This window comes from Calonectris borealis, chromosome 14 (assembly GCF_964195595.1).
Source record: "Calonectris borealis chromosome 14, bCalBor7.hap1.2, whole genome shotgun sequence".
NCBI classification, from domain to species: Eukaryota; Metazoa; Chordata; class Aves; order Procellariiformes; family Procellariidae; genus Calonectris; species Calonectris borealis.
In genome coordinates this window covers 18494212-18506585 of record NC_134325.1, presented here as the reverse complement: position 1 = coordinate 18506585, position 12374 = coordinate 18494212, and the positions used below count along the sequence as shown (strand labels likewise).

At 36.4% G+C, this 12374-nt stretch overlaps 1 protein-coding gene across 1 annotated transcript in view; it reads left to right on the top strand.

The window, feature by feature from the left end:
* Positions 1-12374, top strand: part of SHANK2 (SH3 and multiple ankyrin repeat domains 2) — a 316058-nt gene that overhangs the window by 172763 nt on the left and 130921 nt on the right. Inside the window, exons 15-16 of the mRNA XM_075163387.1 lie at positions 1136-1218; positions 2831-2955. Coding sequence (XP_075019488.1) covers positions 1136-1218; positions 2831-2955 — 208 coding nt within the window. The remainder of the gene's footprint in view (positions 1-1135; positions 1219-2830; positions 2956-12374) is intronic.

The window sequence follows — 12374 nt, the reverse complement described above, 5'->3', positions numbered from 1 at the left end:
GTTTTGCAGTGCTTACGATTCATGAATACTTAACCCCTGACACTGTCTTTATTCAGAGGAATGTCTTGCAACTTGTGCTGTGTAATGGTTTTATACTTAAAAGAGTGTTCAAAATCTTTTTTTTTTTCTTTTTTTACTTTGCGCTTATTTTTAGTAACCTAATGGTTAATGAAAGACACTAAACAACTTAAGGCTTTTACAGATCATTCCCTGTATATGAAAGGTCCCATTTTAATGTGGATTTTATGCATTTTCTTCATCTACCGTCTACTTTTTTCTTAGCCAATGACAGTAAGATTCCTAAGGCTACTTTCTCTTTAAGGACATACTGCTTACATAAATAGTCCTTTACGCCATCTCCTTGTTTTATCATATTAATTGTTTATCAGAAGATGGGAAATAGTCCTTAGAAATGTGTTTTCCTGATTGTGCATGCCTTGTTACTATTTCAATTATGCAGATTCTTGATGCTGTGGAAATTTGTGCTTGATGACGCCAAGGCAGCTGCACGTTGTTAGCATTGTAGGCTGTCAGATGATCATGTGGGATTCTTGCAGCATGCAACATTCAATAGGATTGAAAAAGGGCTTTTGATGCAAGGCATAGCTTTCAGAATATATTTGTGCCTTTTAGTTAGCTAATATAAAATCATAATTTATTATCTTTAAATTTAAAATGCTGCCTCATTTTTCTTCTGGTTGGTTTCATTTTGGCTTCACTAGAAGATGCATCTGGTACATCCACGATTGAGGAGTTTATTAATGATACTGTCGTTCAGTTCACTTACTTTTTTTCCTTTTAGAGTCCTAGCTAGCCCACAGATTACATGATCACATGTTCCTTCAGTCATTCATATAGAACACAAACCACCATGCATGATTTCTTCTTCTTTCTTTTTCCTCTCTGCCTTTTTTATTCCCTTTAAGTTGCTTTGTCATGTTCTCTTTTATCATTAAGCTTAGTCTTTGTCTTTCCCTCGCTACTATTTGTTCTATATTTTCCCATGCTTGGTTACTGCAATATTATTTGATTAACGGGCTGTGATGATGATGAACCTGCACACTGGAGGAGCAGCTACTACAGTGGTGATGAAGGGATGTAATAATGGTCGCTATCCTCGGAATTCTCTCTACAGTGACTGCATAATAGAAGAAAAGGCAGTGGTCCTGCAGAAAAAAGACAATGAAGGATTTGGATTTGTGCTCAGAGGGGCAAAAGGTATGTGCTTCTGTGTGTGTGTGTGTGATGTGCACTGGCATGAAGAAATTTATACATCTCTGAATATAAGCAGGAATTATTCTTGGTGCACTTGGTTGCTAGACAACAGGATTCTCTGTATGCTATACTACTCAGACGGATTTTAGTGGCTTCTGTCTGAAGCAGTTTGCATTTTTACATAGGAGAAGCACTGTATAATCGTTTTGGGGGGAGAAAGTTTTGTCTGTATTTTTATTGTGTTGGTATATGTAATATTTTGTCATTAATCTGTTCTGTTATGCAGTTTACCTAACTATGGGAAACCTGCTTTCCTTATAAAACCTGCTTCTTTATTTCAAATGTCAGTGTATTTAAATAGGTCTGTGAATAGAAATAGACAAGAGAGTGATGTTTTGTTTAAAATAGGTGTGGATCTTCTGCAAGGTGACATTGGTGCAGTTTTAGTATGAAAATATGATCTTTTTTTATATCTTCAGAAGCTGCACGTATGTTGCATGGCCTGTAGTGTGCTCATTTTAAAAGCTGTTCATATGTTAAACTGCATGTTACTTTTCTGTAGACTAAAATCTCTAATAATGGCATTCTTAAGAGTTAAAAAAAGCATTCTATTGAATGCTTTGCTTTTTAACTTTCAGTCCAGTTTGCTCCTTTTGTATTAAAAAATATATATATATGATGGTATGTCCCATCTCTTGCTCCCCCTCATTTTACATGGGTTCTCCCTTGCCTTGCTTGAGCATGAAAATTATTCCATATCTTCATTCTTGGGACATCATTTTTGCTCTCCTTGTTCCCCCGCCCCCAAACCAATGCCACCATAGATTTTCAGTGTTGTAAAAGCTTTTCTAGTTTTAGCTAAATAAATTTTTTGGAGTTCTACTAGGAAAGCCAATAGCACTACCTTTTAGCTAACCCATTGGCATGAGTTGTCTGTGCATCGAGCAGAGGTTACTCCCTCTGTGTAAGCCCAACAATTGTCCCCAGATTTTCTCTGTAACAGTGAGGGCACCTGAGGTGAAAGACCCAAGGACTTTTCTGCTTGTACGTGTACGTGACAGAGAGAGAGAGGGGGCTATTACAAGGCCTGCTCTGCTTCCTTTCCTAAAAAGTGATTTCTTCTGTTAGCTTCTTTGTAATACACATCTCAATCTAGGGGAAAAATTCAGTTTGATCTTTTTCATCCTTTCCCACTTACCCCATCCCCCCAGTTTGGCTGGATGCTCTCTTCTGGCTACAGTACACAATTCATTTCCAGTTGGACATTTCCAGAGTTACAAGCATTTTGCTAGGCATACAAAAGGGTTACTTGAACTAATACTGAATATCCTGGAATACTCAGAATCCAGCTATTGCTTCATACAGCTTGATTTGGTTTGTGTCAGTAAAGAAGCATGTATTTTTCTCTCTGAATTGAAGACCTGTGGATTGCTATTGCAGAGAGATTGCACTCTGTTCCCAGCATCTTGATATCCTCCGAGGCAGAGTCTTCTTACTTTTAGCACCCACCATTTTTTAACCATCAATTTGAATGGCCAATAATAGGCCTTTAGTCAAGTGGTATTTGCAAGCACTCCATAACTTTCTTTTTTTCATGTGGTATTTATTTTTAAAGCTGACACACCAATTGAAGAATTCACCCCAACTCCAGCCTTTCCTGCTTTGCAGTACTTGGAATCTGTGGATGAAGGGGGAGTAGCATGGCAAGCTGGCCTGAGAACTGGAGACTTTTTGATCGAGGTAGGAGATCCCGAAATTTGATTCTCAGTGCTCTGTTGGGGAAATAGTGATGTTCCCTTTGTAGAATTTACTTTGGAAGAAGTGTGTGATGCTTCTGAACAGCAAGTTCAGTGGACTAACACCAATAGTGTACTTCACTTTATCTATTTTAAAATCTCATGCAGCATTTAGGAAAGCAGTTAACGTTCACGTTAACATTAAACATGTTCAGGTTGGCTGGGAATTTTCTATTTGTTCTTTTTGTTGTACAAATACGCTATCAGAGAAATTTGGCTGGTTTTATTCTTTGCATTATTGAACTGAAATTTAGATTAACTTCAATATTTATTGTAGGCTATCGATTCTGTGGTCTTCTAAATATTTTTACAGAGTCACCAAAATTACTGACTTTTTATGCAACTATTTCTGCAATCAAAATCAGTGGTCTAGTGCTGTTTAGAAACCATGGATAAAAAAGCAAATTACTTTGGCTTGAAATTAAATATTTCCAACAGTGCACTGTTAAATACAATCATACGAAAAATAAGCAATGGATGTTATCGCAATATAAATTACTTTGTAAAAAGGGTGTATTTAAATACTGTCCTCATTCATACCAAAAATGTCTTCACATTCTATATTTGGAGGATTTTTTGTTGGTGTTTTAGGTTTTGTTGAAGTAGTTGGTACTCCTTTTTAGTGTTACTGGGCAGTTTGCAACAAAATCATGATTTGGGATTTTCTTCCTCTTCCCCCCACAACCTTTTCGTGACGAACAAAGCAATGCTGTGATTCTGTGAAACTAGGTATTTGAAAATAGGTCTTTCAGGATGGATCGACCAAGTCTTGTCTGCAAGATCTGTTAATGTTATTTTACTTTTTCTTCTTCGGGCACGTATGTGTGTTTTTAAAGTATTTACTGGTGCTACAACATCTATTTCTGCAGAGCTGGCCTTTGCATTCGGGAGAGGATATAATATGCAGCTTTTATTTGTTGTGTGCATTGAACTCCCGTGGTGATTTAATTTAAAGAGCTCCACCGCTTCTTCACATTGTGACAATGAAAGAACAGGCTTTGCAGACTTCTAAAGTAAATAGATGTGCATTTTTATCTGTGCCTTCAAAGTACATTTTTCTTACTGTTTGTTTACTTAAGAATAAGCATTTAGCAAACTATTAAACAATAGCTTACAAATTGTACTGATATGTACTCTGTGCAAGGACCCTTTCAAAACTATGATTATTGACCTTAGGTGGTTTTTTTTTTAAACAATATTTTATTTTTAGAAGTTGATTTCTTGTTAGGCTTTTAATCTATAGGAAGTATGAATAGGCTGTACTGGCTTATTTCACAGATAGATTTGATGATGAATAATGCGTAATTTAATGGAGAGGATTACAGAATGGTAACTATGCATATGGATTTTTTCAAGATCTCTGAAGGGAGGCGAGAAGTCTGGGTAACTGATTCTGCACAAAGCTTTACTGGTTTTCTGGCAAATGAAAGAAGAATTATAATTAATTGTCCAGACAATTTACTCCTAGCCTTAGCTTAGAAGAGCAGTTAAACATGCACATGCATTGCTGAATCAGGACATTAATCCATACTTTACACAGTCCAGCACATTTGTAATTAATTCTGGAAGAAGCAGTTGTTACATGCAAATCAAATCCATTTCTGTGTTATTTCTGTTATATTCATCGGGGTTATTCTGTTCTGAATTTTGCAGCTTAATTAAGAGGATATGGTAATCCTGAGAAATCACAACTTTGCGGTTGTTGAAGACTTTTATGTTGGAGAAAGGCAGGGTTTTTTTCTATTTTATGAACTACATGTGCAGTGCACAATACTCTCTAGCTATAGAAAGCCATCTTTGAAGATATTTACACTGATGCAAAAGATTCTGCTGTTGAAATATAAATGACTGGTCCACCTGCACTTCTAGGAATGCCAAGCTACTTTATTTCTTGTGTTGAACCGAGAAGAGCTAAATGTACTATACATTGCAGTGAGTGGTTATCATAACTGGTGTAGTTAGTCTGTCTTGTTGGTAAATGATTTCTCCCATGACTCTAAAGTTTATGCTGCTCTGTGTAAGTGCCACCTCAACTATTTGTAAGTAATATAATGCATTCATCATAAATGTCACATGAATAATAAAAGAGTTAATGGGCAACTAGGATCCTAATTAGTCCCATTTATAACACTTGCAGCAAGCGTCAGGCTTTAGGGAAGCAAGAGTCCAGTTTGGCAGAGGGCAAAATGCAAGGGAGAGCAGATGTTTCATTCTTGCTCGAGGTTGTTCAGTGGCTTGGGGTCATGGAGGTAAGGGGAACCTTTTCCCTTACTCCTCACTATAGAACGACAAGTTTGACAGGTTGATAGATCCTTTTCTTGGAAGCAGGAGAGACCATGAGGGTAGGCGAAGAGAAGGCATCATTTCTTCATGTGTTATTACGGTCTCTGGATCTTCTGAAGGGGGTAAAACTTCAGTATCAGCTACTGAGCATAACTAAAGTAGTTCAACATTGAAGATGATGTGTGTTGAGCAGAACAAATAAAAGATCTATACAGAAAAGGAAGAAAAGGTGTTGTCTTGCTTCAGCAGGTAAACAGAATAGCTATTAGCTGGAACAGGGCTGGCACAGTTTTGACTGAGTTTTTATCAAGTTTGCAGTTTTTCTGAAAAGCCATGTGATACTGATTTGTCCAACCTGTACAATTAATTTTAACATAAGACTTCAGAGATTAATGTTTAAACTTGCCTGTGGAAATAGTGCTCACAGATTCTTCATTGACATTTCTGACAATATATGTTTTTTCTCCCTGATTCAATATAAAAACTTTGTGATAAAAATTGTAATGTGTGCAGTGGCTTTTCTGGATAGAGCACAAATAAATGTATTGGAAAAGCACACAAGTAGTTTTGGAGCTGCAACGGTTAGCTAGAGGCAGCTGTCATTATATGTGGATTTTCATAAGCAATTCCATGGTTGCCAATTCATGTGATTTTTCTTAGCTTTGATAAACAATCAGAAATGGAGTATGTTTATGACTTGGTTGTTATAAATGAAAGAGATTATATAGCTTGCCCTATTTGCTACTTTTTTACATTTTTGATCAATGTTTTCTTGAAACTTGGTATCTGCCCAATTAAAAAGACAGATAAAAGTAAAGCAAATATTAGTGCAAGTGCTATCCAACCTAAAAATTAGGTTCCATTAGAAGGGGATTTAAAAAACTGCAACCATCATTAATGTATACACCAATGCTAAAGCCATTGTAGGTCATTGTTAATTCATCAGAGTGCCTGGATTTCTATAGTACACCTGTTGAAGTTTGTAAATGCTTGATCAGAAAAAATCAAACCACAACATGATTTGATTTGTTACTTGAAATATTTACAAGAAAGAAATGTATTGGCTCTGACTCTAAATCTCTTATTTGTGAATAATATTTACATGCCTAACCCTTCTTTACCTTTGTTTAGTGTAGTAGTCAAACTAAGCATAAATAGAGGAACAGTTGAATACTACCGTTCAGAGTGTGCTGCCTTACAGCTTGACTTAAAGAATTCTTTAAGTTGGGGTTGTGTTTTCCTTTGAGATTTGCTTTGATGATGTATACAAGTATAACCATCTTTAAATAAAGAGATCCATTAAAGTGGAAGAGGTTTTTTAACTCAGAATGGTTTTTTTTGTTTTTTTTTTTTTTTTTAGTATAGTAGGATATAGACTATCTTACTAAATTAAAACCCAGTGGATTATTAACTATTTGTAACAGCGCGCAGCTGTTTTGCAGGTGTTGCGTGATGTGATGTGTGGGGATTTTTCATCTGCCACAGAGCATATCTCATATCAAACAAGAATGTTATAATATCAATACTTAGAAAAAGAAACTAATTCTGCAGTACTTTACCAGAATAATGCATTTGTTCTCTAAATGAGGCGTTGCAGTTTGCATTATTGTACCATAAAATCACTTATTTTTCCAGGTAAATTGAAATGTTATTGTCTTCAGAATAGGATGGCTGCTTATTTACATTCCAGTTGAAGTATAAACTAGATAAAACCAGTGTATTATCCATTAAAAAAAAAAAAGAAAAAAAAAGGGCAAAATTCAAGGTTTGATTTGAGAATCAAAACCAGAGATGGTAATAGAAGAAATCTCTCATCATTTTGCTGCAGAACAGTTCAGTTGGTACCTATACTAAAACATGCAAAATGGTCTGTAGTATAACTGCCTGTATTTCTTTATCCTCAAGGGCTTATAGAATTTACTAGTACAAACTTTTCTTCAAGTAGTGATAGGTGGAAAATAGACATCATTTTATTACAGACAGTATTATTTTATCATTGTATTAGATAAAGATATCTGTCCTCTGACTGTAGGTAGGAAGTAGCAATAAGCATTTAAGGAGACGTTTAAAATATCTGGAATATTTTTTTAAAAAATTACACACACGAGTAACTTTAGATTCTTATTTAGCAATAGGTTAGATTTTTGTTTTATTCCAGTAAACATTTTATACGAACTTCAAAACTGATCTGGAAAGCAAGCTTTTAACTTTATTGTTGTAACTTAAACTATAGTCATTATGAATATTTTTGGCAGGCATAGCAATGTTATGTCTTACATTTGTATTCAATGGCTGGATGAATTAGTGGTTTTTACAAAGCCATCTGTTAATGATTTAAATCCTTTCAGCAACAGAGAAACCTTCCCATCCTTAGGTAATCTTCATTAATTGCCCTGTGGCTGAGTTTTCTCTTATTCTTAGTGTGAACCTCGCTAGCTTCTGCCACCAGATATAAATCTAAATTTTTTTTTTTCAGGCAGCTGCATAGGGACCATGATATTTTTTCTCTCTTGGAAATAAACTGAGGCTTTGTTAGTGTCTTTGTAATAACATGGATTATCACATTGCAATTTTTTGCGGTTGTTTTCTGAAAGTTTGTTCATATCCTCCCAAATGTGTGGATGCCAGCTCGATGCAGTACTTTGTAAGAGCCTCCCTAATATTGTGTGTAGGAGGAAGAAATTAAACCCAACAATATTCTTACATTTTTGTATGCTGTCTTTACCTCTTACACTTAGGGCCATTTGGTGGACCGAAAGAGTAAGGTCCACCCTAATTCACTGCCTTGCATTAGGGTTTTTTGTTGCCAATTTGGCTGCTGCTCCTGTCCATTCGGTGAGCCTCCCCTTTTGCATGTGAAGCAGGAGAACGGCCAGGCTCATTGCAACACGCTCTGAGCTGTTCGGTTCCTAGACAGCATCTAGTTCGGGTTTTGGTTCAACTATACAAACAACATTCTTGCATCTTTTTAATGATGAAAGATTTACCAAAACTGCAAGAGTACTGCAATGTTTCAGCATATATATGTATATATATGTAATATATACTGAAAGTTTGTGTGTGTGCACGTATGTACACATTGTTATTGTAAGGGTAGCAGGGCTCTCGCTAACCTGCAAGTCTGAGGTATAGCAGATCTTGCACATCTAGACTGGGCACCAGTATTTTTAAATCTGTATATTTAATTGATACATAGTTTGATTCAACCAACCGTTAGAGGCAAAAGGTAATTCCTGTTTACCAGTTAGTCATAATCCTCGTGGTGACATCTGAATATAACGTCTATTAAGCACAAGCGTACCCCTGACACTTCTTAAAGTTGTCAACTTTCATTTCCTAATGAAAGTTAGGAAGGAACTTTCATTCCTTCCTAAAATGAAAGAAGGAAACTTTCTTCCTGTTTTTATTTTGAAATTCTTCTGCTTAAGCGTAACTACAGATGCATTGGAGAAGTGGGACAATGGGGTCTTGGAAAAAGAGCAGCTCTGGTACAAGTGTTGAACAGTCTGGTGTATCTGCACAATCTCTGACCAAGTGGATTAATTTTTCACTTGATGGAAAAGTATTTTGCTTTCTTCCCACTTAAGCTCAGTGAGTGAGGATTTGGGTTTTTTTTCCTTAATTTATATTTTTAGTAGGTGATGGCAGCTGAATGATGTTACTGTTCCTTCAAATTGCTTTGGGTCTGCACAAAAGCACTGTAGAAAAATTACAACTATTTTTGATTGTTCTTTTTATCTGTTTAAATGCAACCTCTAACCTGTAGGAAGTGATGGTATTCCAAATGTGCTCAGTGTGATCATAAAAAAGATGGACCAATCTTGTTTAATTCTAAAAATACATTAATAAGGCTGTTACCTTTTCGGCATAAATGGAAATGGGCAGACAAAAAAGAACTTGGTTCCTACAAGAGTTCACTTATTCATGCCTAAGCAAATAATATGCTTTAAAATAAGACTGAAAAGCAGACAAAAATGAAATCACTTTGCTCTTGTCAGACATAAAAAACCAGGCTGTGAGCAAAACTGGGAAGTGTTTTCCTTTAGCCTTGATTCTACATGAGGTGTATACTGGGCTTGTAATCCCAAGGTGCAAGAGAAAATGGTGGTATTTATCTGATTTCCCAGAAATGTAACAAGTACCAATTTGATACCGAGAGCTGATTTTTATGCTTCTTTGAGAGGAGGATTTGGAAGGAATTTTGGTGATAATGGCAGCAACAGTCAAAACTAGCTCTGTGTCCATTCAGTTCTCCGTTATCAGTTTTAAGGCATTTTGACCTAGATGCCACAGTATTTTTAAGAGAAGTTTGCTAACATTTCTATTCTGAGGGATTCTGCCAAAGCTCATGGGACTGTGTGTGGAGTGTCGAACTATCCACAGGGAGCTTTTTGACTTCTTGTGAATATGAAAACCAATATTTCCCTGACTTCCTACTACAAAATCCTCTAAAAATAGAAAATTGGTTTAAAGATATGCTGCTTATAATAAATAGCCAGTTCTTGGCCACCTGGAAGCCATACAGTGGCATCCAGCCACCTTGGCCATACAGTGTTTTACATAAAGGACAGCTATGGATAGTCTTCACTCTTGCAGACATCTGTCTATCTCTGTTCGAATAATACAACTCTTCCATTTCTAGCTCTTAGATGTTGCCGTTAGGTATTAAGACTAATAACACCATATAAATAAATGCCAGTTTTAAGGTATAGTTCAGAGATTTCCAGAAGACATTATATTAAAATTAATGTCTCTGAAGCCTGTTGGCTTTTTTTAGTCTCTTGATACTATGGAAACCTGGTTGCCGGAATGGAGCTATATGAAAAACAGTACTTGTGCCTGGTATTTTAGGGGAGAAAATACAGTTTCTTTTAATTGCGGGATGTTGCTACAAACCTACAAAATTACAGCTGAAGGAAAACAGATAAGTTGTTTTAAAGGGTGGAGAATTAACTGACAAATTCCTATGGTTGAGTGCTGCAGTAGAACTAATCTAATACCTGGAATTTTTCTTTTTTTTTTTTTCTTTTTCCTTTTTTCGGGAGGTGTAAGCATCTTACAAGTAGGAGAAATACTACAACGTGGAGTTGCATGTGTGTGTACATGGTTTTTTATTTTATTTTTTGCCAGTTTTCTTCTTCTCATTCTGAGACTGGCAATCAATTTGTGTGATGCTGAAAAGCTAAGTTCACCTGCTAGTTGTGTTTCATGAACCACAAGTCTGGCCAGGGTTAAAAGGAACTTGCTTGACATCTGATAATCACATGCTTCACGAGCAGTAACCTTACCCTCTCTTCCTACCCGTTCCTCCTTCCCACCCAAAATTTCTAGTTTTCTGGAGAAATAGCTTCATTCACGGTCTCAAACTATGCAAATACATCTTTCCTATCAGCTCCGAATCTGAAAAAGCAAATGAAAACTCTAGAACTTGACATGTATTCTATTCATTTAGTTTTCTTGGTAGATTTTCCTGAAAATCATAATCTTTTAACCTATACTGTGGAATGGCGTTCCTAAACTGTTTTAGATGTTTCAGAGGGATTAGATAAATCGCTGCATGTTGGTATACAGAACAGGCTCCCCACCGCTTTGTGTGGGTGCTAGTAACTGCAGAAACACTCTTGATTTAGGGAAATTCTGAACTTTTGAATCTGATCTAGCAGAAGCTCTGCATTCCTTTAATTATTATTTCTTTTGCATTCAATTTCTAGTATGTGTCCTCTATAGAAAGAGTGGCTGTGAGTTCAGATTTAAACCATTAATTACTTAAGAAAGCAAGAGAAGGCTTCCTTCCCTATTCCTTTTCTCATCCTGCTATGGCTGTAGATATAAGAAAAAATCACAAACTTCTAACCTACCTCTCAGTCTAATTCAGGTCCTTACACAACGTTTTAGGGTATGTGCGAACAGTATAGGGATTTATCTTCTATAATAGAAAATAGAAGTGATCAAAACCAGGACACACAATGCAACATAGTTTGACAAATGATCTAGTGAAAAGCTTGCTGATTTTAATAGACGGGAACGTTCAGTGTTGGAGGTATGCTAAGCTTGATCACAGTAAGTGGGTGGTCATCCCTCTCGGAGCTGCTGTGCTCCTCTGAAGTTACTGTACAACTATGCAGGAGACCAGCGAGAGAGAAGGAAATGACAGAAGATGGCTTTCCAAGGAATCCCTGCCTTGTTGTGTTCTGCTACATTCAAAGCATTTCCTATGGCTTGCAACTGTGGGACTCAGCAAATTTATCTAATGAGGAAATTGAAATATACTTTAAATCAGTCAGATTAGAAATAACATTTTATATCCTTTGTAACACCGATATGAATCTTTTCAGAGACTCTTGTATATAATAATAGAGAATAATAATCCTTTACTTCATTTTTGTGTCATATATTCTGGCAGTAATTTGAGGAGCTGGATTTCTAGTTCTCCTCATCTTGTGGAACAAAGTTTTCACTTGTTACAAAAACATTATTTCTTTGTGGTGAGAGTTTTGCCTGTCAGTTTTCAAAATAGGAACTCCTGCATAGTCTTCATGGCAAGTGGCAACTTTTCTGTTATGGGGTGCTGGATGTGGTTGGACTTGAAGGTCTCTGAAGGCTTTTGCTGATCAGGGCACTGAAAATTGTCCTAGCAAATACATCAAAGGTTTGGAAGGGGTTGAGTCACCGTTCCTGGAAGTATTTAAAAGACGTGCAGATGAGGCGCTTAGGGACATGGTTTAGTGAGCATGGTGGTGTTGGGTTGATGGTTGGACTCGATGATCTTAGAGGTCTTTTCCAACCTTAATGATTCTATGATTCTCAAGAATGGGTAAATAGGGTGATAGGGTAAAAGCAGGTGGCTAAATGTATCTTTGTTTGCTGATGAAGAGAAAATTTAAAAGCACGTATGTACATATAGAAGAAGTCATGGAAGAGTTTATTTACAACCTAGAACAGAAAGGATTGATTCTGGACAAATATAATGGTTGTTTAGATACTCACTGGAATAAAGAAGAGACTTAGGAGAGAATCATGACAATCCTGGGCAGAGTAAGTCATTGCAGAGATAAATTTCACTATGAAAGACCCATGATG